The sequence below is a fragment of the Sceloporus occidentalis genome, unplaced genomic scaffold (genome assembly GCF_023333645.1).
Source record: "Sceloporus occidentalis isolate IW3139 unplaced genomic scaffold, rSceOcc1.0.p SCAF_5, whole genome shotgun sequence".
Lineage (NCBI taxonomy): Eukaryota > Metazoa > Chordata > Lepidosauria > Squamata > Phrynosomatidae > Sceloporus > Sceloporus occidentalis.
In genome coordinates, this window is record NW_028316985.1 from 53,198,880 (window position 1) to 53,224,496 (window position 25,617).

At 39.1% G+C, this 25,617-nt stretch overlaps 2 protein-coding genes across 3 annotated transcripts; both read right to left on the bottom strand.

Moving 5' to 3' along the window:
* Window positions 1-1,079: 1,079 nt before the first annotated feature.
* LOC149312160 (glioma pathogenesis-related protein 1-like) lies at window positions 1,080-7,439 on the bottom strand. Its single transcript, XM_089526811.1, has 6 exons — window positions 7,243-7,439; window positions 5,831-6,076; window positions 4,543-4,655; window positions 3,242-3,324; window positions 1,938-1,964; window positions 1,080-1,843 (listed from the first exon to the last, which is right to left on the bottom strand). The coding sequence occupies exons 1-6, from the start codon at window positions 7,420-7,422 to the stop codon at window positions 1,587-1,589; spliced, it is 906 nt and encodes a 301-aa protein (XP_089382937.1). The 5' UTR covers window positions 7,423-7,439; the 3' UTR covers window positions 1,080-1,586.
* A 4,534-nt stretch (window positions 7,440-11,973) lies between these two features.
* LOC149312161 (glioma pathogenesis-related protein 1-like) lies at window positions 11,974-25,169 on the bottom strand. Of its 2 annotated transcripts, XM_089524081.1 has the most exons (6): window positions 24,876-25,168; window positions 22,010-22,255; window positions 20,858-20,964; window positions 14,504-14,592; window positions 12,496-12,525; window positions 11,978-12,407 (listed from the first exon to the last, which is right to left on the bottom strand). In XM_089524081.1, the coding sequence occupies exons 1-6, from the start codon at window positions 25,056-25,058 to the stop codon at window positions 12,253-12,255; spliced, it is 810 nt and encodes a 269-aa protein (XP_089380207.1). In that variant the 5' UTR covers window positions 25,059-25,168; the 3' UTR covers window positions 11,978-12,252. The 2 variants fall into 2 exon arrangements, with proteins under 2 accessions (XP_089380209.1, XP_089380207.1); XM_089524083.1 differs by lacking the exon at window positions 12,496-12,525 and having other exon boundaries at window positions 11,974-12,407; window positions 24,876-25,169.
* Between the last annotated feature and the right edge of the window lie 448 nt (window positions 25,170-25,617).

Here is a 25,617-nt window from a genome sequence, read left to right on the forward strand (position 1 = left end):
TTATTATTTACACTGCAGTTACAGATTCATAACCTAGAGTTATGGATTTATAACTGCTCCATATTCAGCCATGTTTCATATTCACAATTGCAACACTATTGCTATGATAACAAACACCTCTCAAATCTACCATATATACTCGACTGTAAGTCGACCTCATGTATAAGTCAAGGGCAAGTTTTGGGGTCTAAATTATGAATTTTGATATGACCCATGGAGAAGTCGAGGATAAAATCTAGGGACAAGTAACAAAGGATCTAAAGAATGAAACAAAGGAAAACAATGCCCAAGAACTTACAAAATTCTAGTACTGTAGTCATAACCGTTTCTGCTCAAAATAAAAGATGAGAGAATAGAGAGGGGTGGGGGACAGTGATTCCAGGACAGATTACATTTTTGCCTTTCACAAGGGGATGGTTCCTTTTTTCAATAATAGTTAAGGTACAGTACTTACTTTCACCCATGGAAAAGTCGATTCAGGTTTTTTAAGTCAATTTTTTGACTAAAATGTCTAGACTTATACATGAGTATATACAATACCTTAAGAGTCAACAGCCACATCTAGTGATGGAGGTCTGTTCTGCTGGTGATTGAGGTGTAGCAGAGGAGTGCTTATTGATTAACTAAAATTTGACATTGTTGTTAAGGAAGAGTTAAAACAAGGTATGCTGTTCATCCTTGGAATGTAATTGATTCTTAAGCATAGACCGCAATTGTTACTTTCTTTCTTGAGGAATAAACCCACCGTTTCAGCCTTCCTAGCAACAGCATACATTTCTATACTGCTTCATAGTGAACTAAGCACTCTCTAAGTAGTTTACAACATGTAAGCCAATTGCCCCCAACAAGTTGAGTACTCATTTTACCGACCTAAGAAAGAATGGAAAGCTGAGTCAGAATGAGATTATTCTGTTTGATTTGGGGGTTTTTCACTGTCCAGCTGTTTGACCAATTTTCTTCAGGGCATTTATGAGTTGTCAAGAGTGATTAAACAACGCATGAATAGGGGAGGGGACGCCTAGGTTTTGTTTTCTTTAGATGACAAAAAACAACAAAACTCTTAGAATCAGCTGCTTTATTTGACATCTTCCAGAATAGCATTCCACCTTTAAAACTAGTTAAGCATGACCAAAATAGATCTGGCCCTTCTTTAAGTTCAGAACTGAGTCTATGTTGACTGTATTGGACATTCCAGGAAATAATACCTTTTGCTTTATGTGCTCTGAAATGGTACTGCTAATTGCAAATGTTTTTAGCCGAGTGTTATAGTTTGTCTTACGAAATTAAAAATGCATAAAATTGATAGCAAAGGTTGATTGGCAGGCCTGGCCCAAGTATTTTTTTCAGATTAATGTAATACTGCCCCCCCCAACCACAAATCAAGGAGCATAATATTCAAAAGCCAGCCAAATTATATTGGCACCGGAGGCAAAAACAGCAGCAGCAACAAAATCTATAAGCCATCTATCACCACTCTGGCAGTGTATATATACAATAGCAATGAAGTAAACAATGAACACTTTTCTGTGTTTTCATGGCCACCTCATTCTGCCTAATGGTAAAGCTTCTGTCACATCCTAGGTTGATTACTCATATATAAACATATTAGGATATGGCTTGGATAGTGCGACCACTGTACCAAAAGTTATTAATAGAGATAATATTCTTAAAATTAAAACAGCTATACAATATGAGTCACATGCTGAGCGTGATGGAGTTGGGTACGAGGGAGCAGCATACGGTGGCTTTTGTGGTGGCTGCATAGTGTATGGAGGAGAAGGATTTGAAGGTGCTTTTGGTGAGGACTTTGTTGTATCCCAGTCTGGGGACCAATTGAAGTAACCTAAAATACAGATATGTGTTAGCCCTAGATTCAGATTATAGCAATTCTGGAAAAAACAATGAAGATATTCCAGATAAGAACAAAAGATACATACTTCTCAGTTGATCACGCTCTGGATTTTCTGAAAAGAAAGTGGCACAAATATTAAATACAATCTAGTGTTTTCCCTATTAACAATCTCTGTTTAAATCTGATCAAAGAAATCTTGTGGTAAAAATATTTTTCAGCCATGGTTTAAAATGTCATGTAAATAAAGGGTGAATAATTTAGGTACGAGGGGATTTGTTAAGTCAGTTAAACTTTGTAGCAAACCACAAATCCCTGCTCATGCATATAGCACAGAATCCAGATATCTTCAAGAAAACATTTCTCATAGCGTAGTAGTTCTTAACCTTTTATTTACCAGGGACCCCCTTTAATATCTTTTGTTGCCCCCCAGACTTAACTCAAGATTTAAACCCCTAACAACAACAGAAGCAATAACAACAACATGAACACTGAACCATTAACAATTACATCATCAGTTAAACCTTCCCTCAAAGGTGCCGTTGAGAAAGGGAAAACCTTTCTCCTGCTTTTTCTTGCCAGTTTGCAGCTGGAACAGCAACCTGCAAGCCACAATACACGGCTGCTCCTTTCCAGGGAGGAGGTGGGCTGAGTAACTGAGCAACAGTGGAGTAGCTACCTGGCAGGCACCAAGATAAAGGATGCCATCCGGCCTACATGTTGCTGTTCAGTCTGCTCTGAGGCTGGAAGGGATTTATTTATTATTATTTATTTACGGTATTTATACCCTGCCCTTCAGCCCTAAAGGCTCTCAGAGCGGCTTACAATTATTATTAATTTTAATTAGATGGTCCCCTGCCCTCAGGCTTACAATCTAAAAAGACACAACACAAAAGGAGAAGGAAATGGTGGGGGGGAAGGGGATCAGGTCCAGCAGTTCTTCTCTCCCTCTGAGGTCTGGACCAAGGTAGATGGAATGCAGGGAGGGCTCTGCTTCTTAGTTCAGGTCAGGCCCGAAGGAGCTGGGCCTGCATCTCTCCCTCCATGGCCAGATGGCACCAGATGGACTGGAGGGAGGGTTCTGCTTCTGATTGAACTCAGCTCCCCAAAAGCAAGGGATCACAAAGCACTGTCCAAAAAGGAACCTGTGGACATGAAAGTCAATAACTCTCTCCCCCTCTCTCCCCATTGCAGCCTCTTTCAGCTATAATATTCTGTGATTCTATTATTCTATTATACCCCTCATAATGTTTTGATGGGATCTGAAATGAGCTGAAAAGTAGCAGCAAATAATTCACAGAAGTCTGGTTTTAATAAAATGCAATAGCAGATATTCTTTGAAAACCCTAAATATACAGGTATTAAATTTTTTTTCCATTGACAAATACTTACCACACAGATTATGTACACACTTTTCACCACTACAATCACTGCACGGCCTTCCTGTTTTGTATGGTTTAGTAGGATAATTCCCACTGTGAAAGCAAAAGCAATTATGTGTAAACTAACAAATCAGATTAGATTCCTTGTAATAAATTATTACAGTAATATACTAGAAAGAAGTATCTGGAAGTGTTCAAGTTAAAGCAATCTATTTTACACAGTTAAAAGGTAAAGGTAAAGGTTTCCCCTTTAACAAGATTGTCAAGTCATGTCCGACTGTAGGGGGCAGTGCTAATCTCTGTTACTAAGCCAAGGGAGCCAGCATTGTCAAAGATGACTCCGTGATCATGTGGCCAGCAGGACTACATAGAGCACTGTTACCTTTCCACCAAAGTGGTACCTATTTATCTATTTGTTCTTTTACATGTTTTTAAATTGCTAGGTTGGCAGAAGCTGGGACTAGTGATAGCGCTCACTCTGTTACGCAGAGCTTGGGTCTCAAACTGCCAATCTCCTGACCTTGCAATTGTCAGTCAGCATCTTAACCACTAAGCCATCACATCCTACAGTTAACTCGCTGCTTAAGCTCTTTTCACAGTTTAATGAAGCAAATCTACCTTGGTTATTATTCATATCACACCTCTCGAGTGACCTGTGGGCATCTGTTACGCAGAACTATTTGCATTTCATTTTAAGAATGGAATGGTTCGTGTGAACTACAGATAGGATGGGTACAACATGATCTACAGTTTGTTCCCCACCCCCACAACTACTTTCTGGCCTCTGCTGCTGAATCCCCTGTGGCACAGTGGGGGCTCCTTTCATGAAGGACTGCTTTGTAGGATGCAATCCTCCACTTCTTTATTAAAGCCAAGCAAGTTTGATTTGGGATATAAATGAGGCAGGATGGGTGTTTGTAGATATTTTGCTCTTGGTAAAGTTCTGTTCATGTTTCTGCAACACATGAAAAAAGGATAATGCATATCTCATTCTGTAGACTGAGGATATACAATTAACTGGTTTGTGGACAGGAGTGGTAAGGTGCTCCCTAGTGATAGGAGGATGTCATTTTGGAAGATCTTTAATTGATAATGGGATAGTGGTAAAGTAATGTGCAATAACAGATATCATTTTCATCCTTTTGAATTATTTGTGATTGACACAGCACATAGATTTTGGCATTTTCAGTTCAATAAGATGTGGACACAACTCCCCTTATTCAGAATACAGAAACAGAGAGCAATACAATATATTTTCCCCATGTCTATTAATTTGAATATGTTTTAATATATTAAAAAAAAGAAATATACGCTGGCCCGTAGTTGCAGACAAAATGTGCTCCATTGGAAAGACTTTCATAGCCTGAAACTCTCTGGCAGAAGTGGACTGCACAGCCAACTTTGTAGCTTGTTGCCCAGACAACCTGCAATAAGAAACAAAGATTTAAATAATACAGTTTGACTAGGACATAAATTGACTTGCTACAGTTAAACTAATGGAATATCAATAATTACCTTATAGTTATTCGGGAGCTGTAACTTTAGTGTTAACTTGTTTCCAGGAAATACCTTTGAACTCGTACCAACTCTATTACTTTGGCTTCCTATACTCAGGGACGTAGCCAAGGGGGGGGGGGGGTCTTGGAGTCCGGACCTCCCCCCCTTCCATTAGAAAAATGAATGGTGTGTGCTGCTGCGCCGCCGCACCCAAGCCCCATTATAATGGTGGCACTTAGTCTGGACCCCTCCCCCTTCCTAAAATCCTAGCTACGTCCCTGCTATACTGCTGCTATGAGGATGGAGAAGGCATTATCTGTCTGTCTCTCTATTCTCTTTAGATTCCTTGGAAAAGTGAAACAAAGGCCTAGAAATTTTGGATATTCTGTCTTATAGTTGCATTATCACCAGCTTGGCTGTTTCCTAGAAACTAATCTATAACACACCAGCAGTGGAAAACCAAGTTGAGTTCTGAACACACCCAAACACAGGAAATGCACTGGGCCGGGTGTGCAAACTTCAATCCTTCCTCCCCATTATCATGCCAGCCCCCTGAAAATGATACAGTGAAGCTCTGTTCCCAGAAGGGGCCTCTGCCTGATTTTCAGCAACCTCCCAACTTAAGAAAGCCCAACCCATTCAGCAGGATCCCATAGCGGCAGCACTCAACATTCTTTTTTCAGTGGGCTTCAAGGGCTGCTGTGGTAATTAAAGGGCAGGTGAAATCTACTTTAGGAAGCCCAGAACATGAATTTGAGCATTGGTCAAACATGGACAGCTAGTAGATTCAGCAAGGGATACTTTCCCTGTCATTTCAAAGTGAAGTGTCCCCTTGCTAGGTTAACAAACAACTGTTGGGATACAACCCAGGGCATTGCAGGTTTTTTTCAAGTGTGCATGTATAATAGATACGCTGTGTGTCTTGCTTATAGGAAGCAATGATGCCTGATTTTTAGGGTGAATTTTAAAATCAGGCAAAACATTCCCTACTTTTATAATCTTATTGTACAATAGCTATCATTTCTAGTAATATGTCAGTGTTTCATATTTGCTAGGCTTAATTTGGAGTTTCTGGTAGCAGAATGACAAATGAATTACTCACCTGAGTATAATGGCCACAAACTCTAGTACATGCATTGCTCTCAAACTTGTAGTCATTGACTTCATTATACCAACTAAGAAGGGCTTTTTCTACCGAGAACAGAAAGAGTGAGCCCGTCCAAATATTTTCTCCTACTGGAGTAAAGTTGGGGTGAACCTTTCCAGGAATTTTGAGATAGATATTATGACCAAAGTGGCACTTCTTTGTCCATGCTTTGGCTGTCTTTGCCAATGCAGGGTCCCAGGTCTGCAGAATTAAAAGAGATATGGATATGGTTGATTGTGTGGGGCTTGTTTACAAATACAGTTTACATTACTAGATTGCTGTGGGAATAATGTACTGTAGTATGAAGCAGCAGATGTATTTAAATTTCATACATTCTTAATGCATAACCATTAAGAATAATCTACCAATAATGAACTGTGTCTTAAGCCAGCAGTTCTTAACCTTTTCTTTACCAGAGACCCCTCCTTAAATATCTTTTGTCACCCCAAGGCTTAACTCAATATTTAAAACCAATATGATGATGATGATGATGACGACGACACCTGAACACTGAACTATTAACAATTATACCATCTCTTATTACTTTCCCTCAAAGGTTCTGGAAGGGGAGGGAAGACTTTTCTTCTGCTTCTTCCCACCAGTTTGCAGCTGGGGTGGATTGAATGGCAATGTCAGCCAACTAACTCTGTCACATGTCTGCTCTGCTATAGGGAGGAGGTGGGCTGAGCAGCCTTCAGGCCTTTATAGAGCCCCTGTGAGGTCACTGCAGCCCACTGGAAGTTTGCGTGTGGGCAACAGATTAAGAACCAATGTCTTAAGTCGTGTATTTGTTGCCTTTGTTTTATCCCCTTCTCATTTCCCTTGCTGAAATTTGCAACATATTCACTTTGAGTTATAAAACCAGTTCTTTTGTCCCATTGCTTTAAACAGACTGTGCCTGTGTTGTTTTTGTATCGTAATTCATATTCAGAAATGGGACAAAGCACAGATATATATTGCAAAGTTCATCCAGCAGGCATCTTAATTTATTTATGAACAATTTATGTGAGATTGTTCCAAAAGCATTACTATAATCTAGGCATACATGATTTGCCACATTTCTTCTATCAGTTCTTTTTTTATTTTGAAATAATAAAATAGATGTGCATAATTTTACAAATATATGATGTCTGTTATTCTCTCTCATGACCAGTTGCTACATCACACATCTCTTTGTGATTTCTTCCTAAGTGTGTAAACATCCTTCCATAGGTGTTGAGGCAAGCTACGTTCTTCACCTAAGAACGCTCTGGTGCTTGCCAAAGACATTAATTATTCCACTCAAATAAACTGCTGATCTGCTGACCAGTGGAGGAAATTAACAGCATGAAATAGCATTTGTACAAAGAGAGGGAAAGTTTTCTTACCACCAGGCGCATGTTGCTTGCAGAGGGTTTCACCTTTGATCGAAAATAATTATGTTGGTTCACACAGTCCTGTATAAACTGTTGATCTTCTATATCAGGCAAGGAAGCAGAATCATAAGCATAAGAGGAAATAAAGAGACCAAATACTATACAAACTCCAAATAACGATCTGAATTTCATTATTGTTCAGAATCTTATGTTTCTTGCTATGCACTGAAATGTCTTCTCTTTCAGTCTTGTATAAAGGCCTCTGGTGGTGACAATATATATTCAAAGTTGATTTTACAACAAAAAAACCACTATATGAATATGTACTGTCATAACAGGAAACAATCGCTTCAGCACTCAGAAACTAGTGTACAGGATACAGTTTCTTAACCTAAGAAATCTTGCTTAATTTTGCTTCTTTTGAAACAATGTAAAGGTAGGGAACTCAGCTAAGTACTTTGAACTGGGGGATAAAAAAAATCATCCTTTTTTAAAAAAGCATATAAAAATACAAAGTTCTGACACTGCATACAAAATATACAGTAAAACATATTTACTCTCCCCCCACCAAAAAAAAAAACCAAAAATGCAAAATGTTACTTGAATGAAAAGATACTAGACTTCAGTCCTCAACACTTTACTGAAAAAGTATGATTTTTTGGCTAACAGTGATTTCCCACATTTTGTTCCTTATTCAGGATGGGAGGGGACTTGTAGTAAAATGAGGCAAATTATTTCTTTGAGGCAAATTTAGATTTCATTTTGTAGATATGGCCTGCTTGAGGCCAAAGAGGCTTGCATACCTTTCATAGAAAAAAGTCACCCCTCCCCCCCAAGAAAGTTGAGATCTAGATTTGTGAGGTGCTAATACCCAGGAATGTCTTCAATTCAGTATAGCAAGAGGGGGAAAATATACACATGGTCTGAATTCTATTGGTAGTCACAATGAGAATTTATTGTTGTTATTTGCCATCAAGTTGGCTTCAACTTATGGTAACCCTATGAACTAGAGACCTCCAAGAGACCTTGTTCAGGACCATAGCTTCCTTGATTGAGCTAACCCCCCTTTGTAGTAGTCTTCTTTACCTGGACATTCAATTAGATCCATCTCATCAGTTTTTCAATGGTGACTCAATAGTTAAATAATCGTATTGTTTCAATAGTTCTGTTTTAGTTGTGTGTATTGTTAGGTTTTAGGCAGAGTATATTTATATTGCACACAGAAATCACCTCCACTCCTCTGTATAGAAAACCACAGTTGCCACACAACGTGTGCAGAGGAAGACTCAGGGCCTATACAGGAGTGGCATCCAGCCACTCCTGTACTGGCTGGATCGGTGCCGCAGCAGCCACACACAGCAGTACTGATCCACTCCCTGTAGGGAGCAAAAATAAGCCCCCCAAGCAGCTTCCTGGAACAGGCATCATAAGCATCGCGATATGGCTTCATGATGCTCCTTACGCACTACGCCATTTGGGGGCTCCGCTGAGTGTGTGTCTTCATGGCATGTCCCATGTGGACGGGCATGCGCCAAATGGTGCACAAGCGGCACAGTGAGGGCTTGGAGCATGGGGACGCTCAGCCTTCACCTGGTGCACAGGCGGGCACTTTTCGCTGGTCTGTCAAGCCCCTCAGTAGGCTTTTATGAACAAATGATCATTTATTATTTATTGTCATACATGCTGCATAAGTATAGTCCTTTAGCAAAATTATTCTTCAGGCTTAGTTACAAATGAAAAATAAAAGTCCTTGGTTGCTTAATCTTCTTTGAAAGCATATAAACAAAACCTTTGAGCTTTAAACAAAATTCTTTCAATACTTTCCAGCCATACTTTACTGCTAAGCTTTTCATTGAAATGTCTTCTTTTTCAGTCTTGTGCACAGACCTCTGGTGATGGATTCAAGGTTGGTTTTACAAGAAAAAAACTATTTTAATATGTAGTGTCATAACAGGAAACAGTTGCCTCAGCACTCAAAAACAAGTGTACAGGACACAGTTTCTTTAACTTAAGAAATCTTGCTTAACTTTTGAAACACTATAAAGGTACGGATTAAAGAAAGCTGAGATCTAGATTTGTGAGGTGCTAATACCCAGGAACATCTTCAATTCAGTATAGCAAGAGGAAAAAAAAGTACATATGGTCTGAATTCTACTGGTAGTCACAATGAGAGTTTGTTGTTATTTCCCATCTAGTTGGCTTCAATTTATGGCAACCCTATGAATGACAGACCTCCAAGAGACCTTGTTATTAACAGTCTTGCCCAAGTCTTTCAGACTCAGGACCATGGCTTCCTTGATTGAGTCAACCCCCCCCCCCCCCTCTGTTGTAGTCTTCTTTACCTGGCCATTCAATTAGATCCATTCAATCAGTTTTTGAATGGTGACTCAATAGTTATATAATCTTGTTTCAATAGCTCTATTTTAGTTGTGTATACGGTCAGACCTCTATATCCTCAGGGCATCTGTTCCAGACACACACCCTGCAGATACAAAAAAAAATGCAGGACCTCAAGTCCTGTTCTCTCTAAGGGTGGCGTGATGTTCACTTGCCCACTAGAGAGGCCATGTGCAAATGTGGCCATTGGGGATGAGGCTTGCCATCTGTGGATGCTCACATCCATGGATGGCAAGCCCATGAATATGAAAGTCCAACTATTTCAATCAATGTGTGAATACTGATTTTGGGGCAGCCACCACACTTCTTCCATTCGTGTGACCAGGGCTGCTGCCCCCACAGTGATCTCATCCCATCCTCTCCCTTAACCCCTCCCTCCCTCCATTATGCTTTATCCAGCATCCCTTAAGGTTTTTTTATAATTTTTTTCAACTTTAAGCTTCTTAACAGAATGTTTTAAAACCTTAAGGCTTCAGAGCCCCAGAATTGCATGAAAAACAGGATTTAAAAAAAATAACAAGGGGGAGGAGGGAAAGGCAGGGGGTGGAGACAGTGACACCATGTGGCTGACAATTGTGCTAGTGCCCTAGGACTGGCTTTTTGCACCCAGGGCAGGCATTGCGCAATTGGCAGTTCATTCATGGGTTTCCCTCGTGAATAAAAAGAGATGGTTGGGGGATGGGACAGCTGCAGGAGGGAACTAGGGTCATACCTTCACCATAGTTGATGCCACTTCCTTCACAAGGGAATTGCAGTTTAAAAGCCGTGTGTGATAATATCCTGACAACCTCCTGATAATCTAGATTGATGACTGCCCTGCTATGCTGCCCTAAAATTCTGATTTATGCTGGCACTGGTGAATTTATAAGCGTATACACACACACACACACAAAACGTAATAATGAATACTGTTAAGAATTAACAAGGAGAATACCCATATTTCATAGAATATTCTATTTCCCACAATCTTCCATCCTATGATATTATCTCAACAGTGCATTCCTGAAGCTTGAGTCCACTATCTGCATTTCAATTGTCTTCCCCATGTCAGATGTTGTTAAAAAAAGTCATCCACTGAGGAGGATTTGTGCTTGGGTGACTGAATCTTTATTGTATATTGTACAATCCCCACTTGGCTATGGAAACCCACTGTATGATCTTGGGCCAGTCACACTCTCTCAGCCTCAGAGGAAGGCAAGCACAACCGCCTCTGAACAAATTCTGGCAAGAAAACCCAGTATTGGTTTTGCCTTAGGGTCACCATTAGACAGAAACGACGATGAATGACCAAAACCTACATCTAAAAATGCAGGATCTCCACTACTCACTTTTCAAAGTCAGAAGAGAATTTTCACTGTTTAATTTTTGATGGTTTGCGCAGTTCCTAGAGGGTCATGGGGCAGAAAACTGGCCTAGATATTTGCTAAAGATATTGACAGGCACTATAGGCTATATTTCAAAGGACGGAATTGGCAAAATCACATTCAAATATTTCCTGCCTGAAAAACTTGTGTATAATTAATGGGGTTGCCATATGTTTCCCTCCCAGAAAAACTCATGTATAATTAATTAATGGGGTTGCCATATGTTGACAGGTGACTTGAAGGCACATACACTAATATTCTTGCTGAACAAATGGCAATAGAAAAAAAAGCTGGCTTGGGACGCAACAGGTGCTTGGAAAATCCTTTCCCTAGGCTCTTCTCCCACTGACTGCCATCTTAACTGAGCGGGTGACCAATACATAAAAAATTTAATTTGAGCTACCGTATATACAGTACTTGGCTATAAGTCTAAAAATTTATGGCCCCAAATTGACCACGAAGTCCCAGCTCGACTTATTTATGAGTCAGTATGGTAATGTGATAGCAGCTCTTTCAGATTTCCCCATGTGGTCAGAAGAGAGTTTCTTTTTCTCTTGGGCCAAGTAGAAAGTTCTGGGAGATTGACTGCTGCTAAATAAACAGAGTCTCTCTCTTGCCCATGCTGTCTGCTGCTGTGTGAGGAGTCAAGGGTGTAAGCAAAGATGAAATACTGAAGCAACAAGCATCAGTTAGAGTCCCTCCTGCTGTGCACACACATACACACACTGAAGGCGCCTCCAAGTTTTACCCTTGACATATCCACAGGTCATGGCAAAATCCATAATTTTGGCCCCCAAACCTGTCCTTGGCTTATACATGAGGTCAATTTATAGTCGAGTATACACAGTAATATTAATATTTGTCATAACAGGAATTGCAAGCATTCTAGAAAAGATCTGAAACCAAACAGGCCACTGTGTGAAAAAAATTACAATAGCATTTATTAGTTACAGCTAGTGAACTATGCCGAACAAACTTGTTTTTAATATTATTAACATTTATTTTCACACATTTGTAAAAAATATTAAGTATTACACTGTGTTTTATTTTGTAACAGTACCTTCTATTCCAAATTTCCTTAATATAGAACATACATTTTTTTAAATAATTAGAGAAGAATTCAAGTTATCATAAGAACAATGAAATGAACTAAATTTACTTTGAAAACACAGGAAAATAATTTCATCCTTAATGCAAATTTATATGTTAGCTTCCTAATAAAATCACAGGAATGTTTTTGTGAATTAAATAATATGAAAAATTATTTTTGAAAATTTAATCCAGGGTAACGGAGTTTTAACAAATAAACAGCTACAAAGGCTAGAAACATTAACAAAGGCCTTAAAATCGCAACAGCTATACACGGAGAACGACATCTAATCTCGAGTTTATAAGGTGGATACCAGTTTGAATAACCTGTTTAAAAATGAAAGAGAATTTTTATTGGATATAAATTTTGTTTTTGAAATAACTTTAAAATACAAAATAGAGGTGAAGTACATACTGCTATTTTGTTGTTCACGTTGAGGATTTCCTAGAAAAAAAATAGTCATAGCAAATGAAGAAATGCTTTAAAATATTAAATTTTACATTTGAGGAACACCATGACAAAGAATGAGAGAGCATTTCTATTAAATTCTATTATCCGTAATATATAACGAAATATAAAGTCAAAGTCCCTTTTCCATCTCAGCCTTTTAGGATTTTAGAAGACTATGTATAACAATTTAAAAATCAAATTAGTTATTTTAACTGAGTGAAACATGTACCAGCATTGTCTGGTTTCTCTATTATCAGATTGCTAGGCTTTTGCCCCTTTCCTTTCATAGTGCAAATTGTATTAAAGAACACCAAGAATGGGGGGAAATACATTAATCCTCATACACTAGATAGGATATGTTAATTTAAAATTAAAAGGCCTAAGTCTGGACTCTCTACTCCTCCTAACTGAGGAGGAATGTTAAGGATTGTTTATTGAGTTGGGACTACAGGATGACTTATTCCACTCCTCCCAGAGTGTGCTCCCCTTCTGTATTTGGCATTCCCCCCTATTGTGGCGAGACACCAAAGTACTTTCATTCATTGTCCCTTCAGGCTTCGAGGAAAGCTTTCCTCTTCGCAAGGCTGAACATTCACCCTTCCTGTGTCACTGGGGTAGATATTTGAGGATCCCTTTTGCAAATCGAATATGTATATGTGAACTATCTCCAGATACTCTCCAACATATTATATTTCTTTGCCCGCTGTATCAAAAACCGAGAGCGAAATTGTTAAAGAAACTATTGGAAATGAATTACTGCTTAACAGATATAACTCTAGTACATTTATTGGAGGATTGTAATGTACAGATTACACGATTGATGGCCAATTTTCTAATGGAGGCAACAAAAATCTGGCACAAATTAATTAATGGTTAGAGTTTAGTGTTAGATGATTTTATGGACGATAAAATTTTTATAAATTTTTAAATTTTTAAAGCATTCATGTAAACTATTTTAGTTTAATTTGTATTGTCTTGTTTGTTGTATATTGTCTATTGAGATGCCTAATAAAGGTTGATGGGATGATGATGATGGATATGTTTGCCTCTCTCCAGAAGTCATACTTCATTGCAGAATTCACACTGAACTATGACCAGAATCTTGTATCAGCTACGTAGTGCTAGAGAAGGGGTGGGAGAGTCCACTCTAGCTGCAGGCAGGTTGGGACCATGCTAACCACATGGTCTGCTCCCAAAATCAGCAGAGGGAATGAGAGGTTGCACTTATCGAGAATAGTTATTCTGGGGTGGCCACAACAATCCATCACAATTATCTAGCCCTGACCTAAACCTACTTAAGTCTATAAATATCTAGTCCTATACACACACACACACCACCCCAATCTGGGTGGGTGTGGATTGCTTCTCCTGCTATCCCAGAATGACTATCTCTCATTTGAACTGATTAGCAATGTTGCCAATTCTAAGACTGTCTTTGCTGAGGTTATTGCCACAAGAAAGGCTAATTCAAATGTAAGTATTCTTAATGAAGAATCTTTTTATTAGCTCAAAAGGACAAGGGCTAAGTCTGTTCAAAACGAAATTTAAATCCCATGTAGGGCAACGATGTAGAGTAGGATATATTGTAATTTTTGTAAACCTTAAAAATCCCTTAACATGAGGTTGTGCAGACAAAGCTATTCCGTTACCAGTTACCACTCAAAATTACAGACAATACAGACACTTGTCTCTTTAGAGTGCTTGGCCTCAATTCAGAAGTGACTTTGGGCCAAAACACACTGCAAAAATTATCCAGAGGGGTATTCTGAGAACTGTAGTTTTGTGAGACATTTATCCTTCTCTTTCTGAGAGCTCTGGTGCCACAACAAGCTACAGTTCACAGACTTCATTAGCACTGAACCAGGGCAGTTAAAGCGGCCTCAAACTGGATTATTTCTGCAGTGTGTTTTGGCCCTTTGACAAGATGATTGTGTATTTTATTTATGTTTTTTTCATTCAGTTCTATACTTACTACAGAGGTTATTCTGACAAGTGTTTCCTGTTGGGCACTCACTACATGACACCCCTGCTTTATAAGGACGCACCCCTCTATAGTTGCCCCTAAAGAAAAAAGGTTTCAGACAATAATAACATAGTCAGTACACAAAAAACCAAAAACCCTGACATTTAAATTATAAACAACTGCAAATATGATAAAAAGGTTTAGAGCAAGTGTGGGCAATTGTACAGGGATGTTTCCTTGCTGTTCACTGCAGGCCACTCTCTAAAGTTACAAAAATACGTCCAAGTGTGGGAGGAAGAGACTGATGAACAAACTCTATAGGGTCTGTATTCATAATCTAGCAAATAGTGTAATAAACCCATGGCTGCCATGAACCTGACAGTTTGAATTTAACGTGTCTTCACAAAATAATCACACTAATCACACTCACTGATTCTGCTTTGCAGCTGACCTATGAAAAGACAAGCTTCAGTTTGAAAAAGAAAAGCCATTATATGAAGGTCTTCTGGAAGCTTCTTTAATAAAGTGATAACTTTCTTCCTTAAGAACTGCTACGGCCCTATACAGGCTTGACGATTTGCAGTCTGAAGCAAAACAATAGTGAATGCATAAAACTTCCAGACAGTGGGATCTAATTTTCTACTTCCACCGCATTCCCTTATATATGTGAATATGTGTGTGCATTTAAGGTGCCTGTTTCATTGGTTTTCTTAGGCAAGGAATACTCTGAGCCTGCAGTATCTGGTTTTCAATGGTGGTCTCTCATCCAAGTATTAACCATGTCTGATCCTGTTTAGTTTCCATGATAGGACAGGGTCTGATGCCTTTAGGGTATTAGAAGACTACCATTTTGGGCAACTGAAAGTGATGCTATGTCACTCTTGGTCACCTTTTGGGGTGTGGCAGGGCTTGAAACAGCATTGCAAACCTTCCCCAAACTGACAGGACAGAGTGCAATGGAATGGTCAGTAGGGTACTCAAGGGTTGCATGCAGTCCACAAACTGTGATTTCCACCCTTGCTCTAAAGCATTACCAGATGCTTTAAAAGCAGGCTGTTTTTTTAAATGAATAAATAAATGCAGAGCAGTGAAAAAATTGTGTGGATAGACAAGCAAAGAACAGGATACAAGCTCCAAGAATTTGTCCTCTGCTCTGGAGAAGGCAGAAAGGGAAACTGGAAAGAGAAGCCTGAAGCAGCGCCTTTTCTACAAAGCTTTGTGCCAAATTCCTACTTTTCTCTCAACAGAGATTGTGCAGAACCCAATTCCTCTTTCCATGTTTCTCCAGTGATCCTAACATTTTCAGCAATAGTTGAAAAATATGCTCATGTCTTGTACGAATTCCTCTTCCCTCTTGTTCCAATAGGCAGTAATGACATAGAAGATCTTACTGGCAATCCTGACCCTCAAACAGCCAACAATATGAAAATACATTGATGAAAAAGAAGATAAAAACTCTGTAGTAGGACACAAAACAACAAAAACTAATCCAAAGATAAAATCTCTTCCAGAAGAGTAGCTGATTACAGCCCTGGGTAGTGAGAATGTCCTGTCTTCAGTGCTGAAAAATGAATGTATCATAGGTGAGTACCAACATTCCTTTTACCAGCAGCTGAGGAGGATGTCTACACATGGAACATGCCCAAACAAATGGTGGAAACATTGGTGCTACCACAACGAATGATAACTTTTACCACGTATGGGTGTACCTTTTTGTTCAAGGAAGCTTCAGCAGATCTAAAGGCATCCATCTTAGCAGGGCTTCACAAAGGTAAAGGCCAAAATCCAAAAAGGTAGCAGAAGTTGCAGGACTTCTGGTGGAGTGAGCAACATCCTAACCAAAGAATAGAGGCCCTGAAGGTTCATAAGTGCTTGTGATTGAAGTGTTGATTAATTTACTGAGATGAATATAGAAACTGTTTCTCAAGCCATGAGGCTGACAAGAGACAATAAGCAAGTCAGTTGAACAAAAATATTTCAGTAAATCTGAATAGCATTCACACATCTTAAGGTATGCCAAATTCCCTCAAGTGGCTTTGAGGGGCAAAGGCAAAAAGAGGGTAAAATTACTTTCTGCAATCTATGAAATGCTAAATTCCATTCTGGTATGAAAGTGGGACCCAGTGGGAGAATAAGTGAATCACAGAGAACTCCTTTCTAGCCAAAATAACATCTTGCTGTGATGTCCTGCATGCATATGTAATTGCAGTCAGATAGAGAAACATCTATAACAAAGATGTAAGGGAAATCGTATAAAGAGGTTAAAAAGGTGGGATAATTATGGCATTTAAAACCTTATAAAGATCTCACATATGACAACAATGTACTCTGAGAGGACAAATCAGAAAAGCCACTCTTAAAAAGCTCTTTGCATGCCTCAAGCTCGCCTTGTGAAAAAGAAGGAACTGATGTCATTGTCGAATATACTGCCCCCCCAAAAGGGGGAGAACCTACTGATTTATGGAAACCATTTTTTTAGTGTCCATGAATGCCATGAGCCTTTTACAGTCTTATCTTTCACAACATCCTTGGTAGAAGAGCTTTCAGAGGAAATTAATGTAGTAGACCATAATGGCTGCCTGTGATAAAGGCAAATCAGAATAAGGGAGGCCTTGGTCAGGTGATGCAAGACATTCCTCTTTCAAAGTTTCTACAGTCAGCCCTTCTTATACATAGATTTTTTGTACACGGATTCAAGCATCCACAGTTTGAAAATGTTTTTAAAAAGGTATAAATTTCAAATATCAAACCTTGATTTTCCATTTTTTAGAAGGGACACGATTTTGCTATGCCACGGGGGATCTTGGAACCAAACTCCAGCATATAAACAAGGGCCCACTGTACAAAAAAAGGATCACGTTAGGATCACCTAAAGTTGGAAATGACTTGAAGGCACACAACATCAACAAGTGTAATGTTGACATGACTGCCTAAAGAATCACTCTCGAACTGAAGCACTCAGTAACATTTAAAATGGTTGTCAATATCATGCTTTGGTTAAATGTTTGAAATGGTAGGTGAACAAAAACATCCACACCTGAAAACAGTCTCTCTTCTAGGCAGGAATGAGTTTTTAAAGGACAGTGGGAGAAACACAAAAATATCCCAGTCCTTGAATCAAAGCAATATGATCCATCTTTCCTTCTGACTTGACAAACTGGCTTGGCATAAGTCCCAGAATGAGCAAGAACCATTGCCTCGAGTTCCTTAATAGTAGCTCTAATTCATACAACAAACATGGGGTATAGGGTTTCTCCCAATACTACAGGGGGAGAAAGGAAAGGCCTACTCAAGGCCAGGGTACTCAATGCTGCAGCAGATGACTCTGCTTCTCCCCAAGACTCTTTTGGGCAAGATATCAGATGTACAATGAGCAAGCTGTAGAACATAGGATTTTTCTTCACCTGCTGTTGCTGCTGAATTCATGATGGCTCAATCATCATACATCAATCTGTTCCATGGCTTCCCTGCAGCATAATAGAGCTGGGGAAGAGGATAAAATTCTAACATGCCGGGATTGTCCTCATTTACTCTAGAGGAATCTGACACCACCAGACAGAACTGCTGAGCAGAAAGGCAAAAAATTCTTACAAAAGCTTTAAAGCCCCACAAGGCTTACAGAGTTATCATCCACTCAAAGAAAAAAATGAAAACATCAACAAGAAAGGAGAATAAAGAAAGCTTCTTCTTCTTCTCCTCCTCCCCCTTTTCTATCTTTTTCTTCTTCTCCCTCCCCCCTTTTTTTAAAAAAGGAAAAGAAGTGGAGAGCCAAGTAAAACACAAGCTTATCAGAGAAATAAACTGGTTTTCCAGGAGTTGCTTCAGGAGAGGACACTCCTCAAAACTCTGCATCATTCCTACATATCACAGTAAGAATGAGACCATGTGGATGTTCCCCCTCCACTTTGGAAAGAGCAAAGAGCTGTTGGAAAGAGCAAAAATATAAAGTACTAGGACAAGAGATGAAAGTAAAATAATGGTAATCACAATGATCTAATATGATCAAAGTATACAGTTCTGCTTGTCTTACTGGAAATGATACCAAAAATATTAAAACAGATAGAAGCACCTTCCAAGAAATCTTGTGGGGAATGTTTAGTATACAAAAGATTGGGGGGAGATATAATAACAAAGCTGACAAAACAGTAACTGTTGCAATCTTTTATAGTAAAAAAGCCAAATGTCATTTTAATATTTAAGAAGTTAGCTAGGTGTAGGTTTTCCTGGGCTATAGCCTACATTATGAGGTGCATGGATCTATTAGTTTAGGACAGAGAGTGAAGTACCATATTTCTTTACAATGATTTGCAGAGGCTCTCTTGGGGTGTCAAGCAGATTTTTCCTAGCATCTGCTACATAAACTGGGAATTGAATATGGGATTGATGGCCTCTCTCACAAGTGTAACACCATTAAATGGCTGTACTGAGATCCAGGGAGACATGATTTAGTTGGCTGGAATTAAGCCCAAATGAACATGATAAGGATGGAGTAGGGAAGCAAAGGTATGCAGGAGGATAAGCTTCAACCTTATAAAGAGCAAATAATGCAAAGGAAAACAGAGAAAAGACTGACTGGAAAGACTGAAAAGGAAGAAACATAGCAGATGGTTTTTATTTTTTTAAAATAAAGATTTGGGAAATCATTACTTGCATCCTTATCACACTACACCTTTATACCACAGCAGTGGTTTGGGCCCACTTTTGTCTCAGCCTTATTGCATGATGCTTGTGGTGGTTCTCCTGTTGCCACTGCGCTGTACAGTTAGTGGGAACATGATTCTGTTTCATACTGAAAATAAACTGTTAATGACTCCCTTTCCTGCTATGAATCAGTAACCAGTTTGTGTGTGGATGTCTCATTCCACTTCATAGTGAGAACGATCAATTAGTGGGCGTGGTGTCAGTGTGGTCTGTGCTTGTCCCTCCTTTAGGGATTCCCAAGGAAATCTTCAGCAGAGAAACCTGATTACTTCTGGTGCTTGGGCTGGGAGAACAAAATCTCCCAAGAGAATAGTGATGTTTTCTGTGATATATGCTCTTGAAACTTTTTTCTGATTTTTTAAAAAAGAAAATTATTTTATATACTGTACATGGTTTGCTGTGATAGTGCAATAGCACTGATATCCTGGAATGTTAAGCCTCTGCTGCATGGAGGTGTTTTCCAAATGTTTCTCCACTGCTTTCCTGTGCTACCACATGCCACAGTGTTGCCAACACAGTGTTACTTTTGAAATAATATATTTTTTATTTTTTATAAGGTAATAGTGTAATAAGGTTATGACAACATGCCCTAATAGTGTTATTATGGCTTAATGAGTACAAATGAAGTGGTTTTTGAACAGGACAACCTGAAACTGACTAGCAAGATAAACACTTTTATTTCTACAGGAGAAAGATATTAAAAAATGGTGGACAGTGGTATGGTCAATTTCTCCTTCTGTGTCACCTTTTACAACAAGAGATTTCAACACTGATAAGATTGCCATGAAATCATGTTTTAATAGTATTACTGCTATTTTTTTTAAAAACAACAACAACAAATAAATATATTGAAGCAAATCAATCACAAAGTACAAGGTGGGGCAAATGGAGTGGTGATAACGGCATTAAGGCAGATAAAAAAAACTGTGCAAATAACACTATTATATATGCCAATGGTGTGATACATAGTGTCAACAATCAGCTGAAGCTGTTTTTGAACAGTACAAATTGGCATAACAACATGGTGTGATAAGGATCTTGGTTTGAAAGAGAGAGAAATACACAGTCTTCAGCTCTCACTTTTGATAAACAGTGAATGAAGGCCTGGAGAGGTTCTGAGGCCTCTCAACTGATATTACAGGGAACTGAAAACAGGGAAAGAAATCTTGTGAAGACTACCAGAGCTGTGAACACAAACAAACAAGCTTCATTTGTATACCGCTTCATACTGCCTAAGCAGTGTCCAAGCGGTTTACAACTGTGAGCTAATTTGCCCCCAACAATCTGGGTACTCATTTTAGCGACCTCGGAAGGATGCAAGACTGAGTCAAGCTTGAGCCCTTTTGCTGGTCTTGAACTCGCAACTTTGTGGTTTTGAGTGAGTGGCTGCAGTATGGGCATTTAACCACTGCGCCACCAGTTTTCATATATAATGTTCCTTCCTTTTTACAGTACTTTGGTATTTTAGATCAGAAAGTTCATTGCCAAAGATAGGTGCTACAAGATCTCTCTAATACTAAATCAATATTCTGGTTATTCTTCATATATTAATAATGAGACAAATGTGAATCAAATTAATTCAGTTAAAAATAGCCACAATGTTAGAATATTTTCTCTGTGAATAACTGAGTCTGAAGATAACTGTAAGACTTATTAACTTACGCTGGAGCATAATCACACACTAGAATTCCTGCGTTTTTGCCAGCTCCAGTCACTTGACGGCAGAAAGCAATAGCACAGCCAACTTTATAAGAAGAAGCCCAAACAACCTAGAAGAAAATATGTTTTATTGTATGTCAAACATATATGCTCTGTTAAGAGTTTTCCTTTCAAAAATTTAGTTTCTCTCAAATTCCTTCCCATTTTTATACCTTTTATCAAGGAGACCCTTACTCCTTCAGCTGTATACAGAGAGGTGTTCCCCATGTGGTCAGTTATTTTTGATCTGAGATAACTGGGTATTTACACATATTTAAATAAACTTGTGGAAACTAGGCTTTGCAAACTATTAGATAGAATTAATCTCTTGTCCTATCTGCTGCTGAAAAGTACTTATTTCAAGACTGTTCAAAACTGAAATTTGGCCACAAGACTAGGATATGTTCCCCAATTCTGATTTATATTAATATTTCATCTTCTGATAACAAATTCTATAACACAGAATGTTTTCTTTTTTAAAATTTATCAATTGCTTCTAATTAATTTCAGCATGTCTATGCCAGAAGTAAAAAATGACTTGGAGGCACACAACACCAACAACAATGTATTTTGTAACTAATCAGCCTTTATTATGATGTAAAGGCAAAGCAAAAGTACTGTTTAGGGGTTTATCACATTGAGGCAAATTGCTGAAATCCCGTGCAGAAACAGGATTTAAAAGTCGGGGGGGGGGGGAACCCTGCAAAAGCAGGTTGTTCTTCAGACGTCTTTGTGTAAACAACATGACGTTAACCCAAACGAAAAGTCACCAAAACCCACTCCTTTTTACTCTTAGAAGTAAAAAGGAGTGGGTTTTGGCAACTTTCCATTCGGGTTAATGTTGTGTTATTTCTCCTTCACACAAACGTCGTCTCAAAATCTACCCGCTTTTGTGTGGTTTCCCCCCACTTTTTGTTTCTGTTAACCCCCAATGTCATTTGAAAATCTACCCACTTCTGCGGGTTTTTTCTACTTTAAATTCAGTTTCTGCATGGGGTCCGTCCCATGTGATAAACTATGAAATGCTACTGTAACACCATGATTTTACTCTCACAAATTCTTAATATTATGCTTCAAAGTTTGTAGGCTATATAAGCAGAGAAGAATAAAACTTACCTGAGTATAATGACCACATACTCTTGTACAACGATGGGTAGTGTAATCGTAGAATCTTAGCTCCGAGTTAAACGCTCCAATGGCAGCAGTTACATTAAATGGTTTTCTGCTGGCAGATCCCATCCACATGTTTTCTCCAAAAGGCCTAAATTTAGGATCTGGGTGAATTTTAATTTCTTTATTGTGAGCCCAGATACATTTCTTTGCATATGCTTTAGCTATTCTAGCTAAAGCTACATCATATGTCTGCAAATAAAAAAAAGCATTATGACACTTAGCAAATGCTCAACCTCTGCTAAATGCTCTATATGATCTATTTACTTATGTCAAATTCAAAGTTTGTATTTTGATACCTTTTATAAAAAGCTTTTAAAGTAAGTAGGTAGTTAAAACTCTGGAATTTTTCTATTAAATATTCTGGTAGCTACTAAAAAGCACACATGTATTTACTGAGGACGATTCCTATGAAAATGCGATCAATATTAAAACATATTTTTTTAGAATACCAATGTAGTTCTTGAAGTTTTAGAAAGTAACAAGGGAACTGAAGCGAATGCCTGGCCTCTGGGCAAAATTCAGCCAGGCAAAGGTCTGGTACTCCAAAATGCAGGCCTCCCATCTTCCCTATTCTAGGCTGCATCTGCACTGCAGAAATAATGCAGTTTGACACCACTTTAACTGCCATTACTCCATGCTATGTAATTTTGGGAACTGTATTTCACTGTGGCATGAGAGCTCTCTGACAGAGAAGGCTAAATGTCTCACAAAAATACAGTTTCCAGAATCCCATAGCACTGAGCCATGGCAGTTAAAGTGGGGTCATAGTGGATTATTTCTGCAGTGCGGATGCAGCCCTTGCCAGGTCACTAATCAGAGACAAAGGAATCTCTTTCCTGTCCCTGTTTGTGCATTCATTTCTATGATGTTTTAGTTGAGGCTACTTTGATCCTTAATCTCTCGACTGTGTTTTGAGCCAGGAATCTGTTTATGTATTTATTTCAATTTTATCCCACCTTTCTGACAGCTCAGGAGAGAAGGCGGCTCACATCACGTTAAAAAAAAGTAGTACACTAAAAGACTATTTGATACAAAATATTAAAATAATATAAACAGCTCTGTTTAAAAAGCTAATTAACAACAGCTAAAGACACATCAAAATACAGTATAGTAGAAAGATAAAAGCGTAATACACCTCATTAAAAATATCCTTCTACCACATCAGTTTAAATGCCAAAGGCCTGCCTAAATGGAATGGTCTTTGCCTGCCAGTGGAAAGAGAGTAACAGGGGCCAAAGTGTTTGTGACATTAAAAGCTAGTGACAGCAGGGGATGCTTCCAAATTCCCTCAAATCATTTGGCCTACATTCATTTCTCCTCGGATTCCCGGCCCCAATCAGCTAACATTAGTTTTAACGAACATCAGTGTGAATTCCCCTTCACATTGACAGCATCCTTGGATCCCACCCCATGGTTTTTTTTGTTTAATTGTTTATTTTAGTGCACTGTTTTGTGCACAAGACTACTAATAACCATCTCTTCAGCTTAGATGATACTGTGTTGTCTACATTAAGGCACACATATGAGTTTTCTGTTATTATATAATGGAAAGGAGCATCTTTAGGTTTCCAGGATGCATTATCTGGTCAGCTGTCAGCTAAAAAGTGCAATTTGTAAGTAAGAATTAGCTCCTGATAGCCTATATTGTAACCATAAGTGGAATATCGAGGCTGAAAGCTTTCCCTAGGCTATATGAGTGTCCATGAGGGAAGAAAACATGAAACAAACTTCCAAATTTTCCAGATGTCCTTTTGGACCCACATGTGCAGCTGTGGCCATTGGTGCTTTCTAACTCAGATATATCAGATTGTTGGAAAATACATTATCTGTTTATTTCTTCCCTCCTCAATGCCACTTAATTTGCAAGGTCCAAATAGTGCTACTCCGCTTACATAAAAGGGTGGCTGGAGTCCCCAGTGGGATCACTCTTGTTAAGAACTGGACAAATAACAGCAACATACTGCGATGGGACCCTACCTGTCCCATGAAATACTCAGATTGATGATCCCATACCAATGGAGCATTAAATATTTATTAAACAATTTATACAGTATTGTATACTGTATAATTGTAGCAACTCAGGAGAGCATATAATATACAGGACTCTGCTTTAAGTGGCCTGGATCAGTGCTGGGGGAATCCTGAGAATTGTACTTCATTGTGGCACCAGAGCTTTCTGACTGAGAAGTCTCACAAAAGCTACGGTTCCCAGAATTCCATAGCATGGAGCCAAGGCAGTTAAAGCGGCCTCAAACCAGATTATTTCTCCAGTGTATTTGGACCCCAATCTGCTATTTAATCCCTAAGGGCCCTTATCACAATTATAATGTTAGGGATTTGCAGTTTAGTCAAGGGCATTGGGAACTCTCAGCCAGAGTGCTCTGGTCCCCTCACCAAGCTACAAATCCCAGGGTTGATGTTGCCATGACAGTTAATAAGTAGAAATCAAAGCAAACTCATCCCTCCATACTTGCAGCTTTTGATTATTCACGAATTTGATTAATATGTTCTTTTTAGGGATATTTCGGTCCCCCATTGCAACTTTATGGCCCACTTTGACTAAAGGTTGCACTGAAAGACCTAGAGAGAACACTCTACTAGGAATTTGCAGCTCCTCCATTGCAGTTCTATGGCCAGTGTCTGTTGCACTGGAGAAGCTGGAGAGGTATCCTCTCAGGTAAAAGAACATGGTGTTTTTGTTATTTGTGGTGTTTTCCATATTCACGGGGGTCTTGTGCCACTAACCCTAGCCAATGTGGAGGGACGAGTGTATTATAATTTCACTTTCCCTTCAATGCACAAGACACACCATGTACAGCATGTCAGTGGCTGAAGGCTTGACTTGGCTCCTGAATTTGTTGTGGGCATCGATATATTCTTTGATAAAGGTCTTGTTGTCGATATCGGGGTAAGGGGCAAACTTATGGCTCCAGCCCACTCCAGGGAGGACGACCAGCCCCACAAAAAGGCAGCCCCAGAACCGCCTCATCATCTTGGCTGCAGAGAAAAAGCCCTGACACTCTGACAGGCGAAACCGCGGGAGTGCGCGCGAACCCAACGGCTCCCCTCTCTAACGGTCGCAGGAGTGATATGCTCCTCAGTCCGTCAGATGGGCCACTCCAAACAACGCCTCCCCCGCGCGAACGAATGGATTCTTCCACTTTGTTTTCCAGACCCGCTTGGGCGGGTCTGGAAAACAAAGTGGAAGAATCCATTCGCTCTCGCGGGGGGGGCGTTGTTTGGAGTGGCCCATCTGATGGCAGATGTCATAAACATAAGGCATTTTAGGTCTTCCATTTCTCGACTGCTCCTCCCATGCCTAGGCTCTTTTGTTTTTGTTATGCACCCCAGAGAAAGCTTCCGTTGCAGTATAATAGTTTCCATCCAATAAATAATTATTATAATTAATAATTATTTAATATGTTATGTAAAACACAAGGCTGATGGTTAAAATTATAGCTTCATGTCATTTGTACCGTGTGTGTGCATGTGTATTATACACACACACACACACACACACACACATATATAATGTATGGAAATGCACCCTA

What these genes read in the sequence shown, in the direction of transcription:
- LOC149312160 (XM_089526811.1), bottom strand. Translation starts at nt 7,422, where the DNA reads ATGAAATTCAGATCGTTATTTGGAGTTTGTATAGTATTTGGTCTCTTT. An exon ending in CAAGCAACATGCGCCTGGTG is followed by an intron (nt 6,077 to 7,242) that starts GTAAGAAAACTT and finishes TTAATTCTGCAG; the next exon opens with ACCTGGGACCCTGCATTGGC. An exon ending in GTGTGTACATAATCTGTGTG is followed by an intron (nt 1,965 to 3,241) that starts GTAAGTATTTGT and finishes CTTTCTTTTCAG; the next exon opens with AAAATCCAGAGCGTGATCAA.
- LOC149312161 (XM_089524081.1), bottom strand. Translation starts at nt 25,058, where the DNA reads ATGATGAGGCGGTTCTGGGGCTGCCTTTTTGTGGGGCTGGTCGTCCTC. An exon ending in TATGTGGTCATTATACTCAG is followed by an intron (nt 20,965 to 22,009) that starts GTAAGTTTTATT and finishes ATTTTCTTCTAG; the next exon opens with GTTGTTTGGGCTTCTTCTTA. An exon ending in ACGTGAACAACAAAATAGCA is followed by an intron (nt 12,408 to 12,495) that starts GTATGTACTTCA and finishes ATTTTTAAACAG; the next exon opens with GTTATTCAAACTGGTATCCA.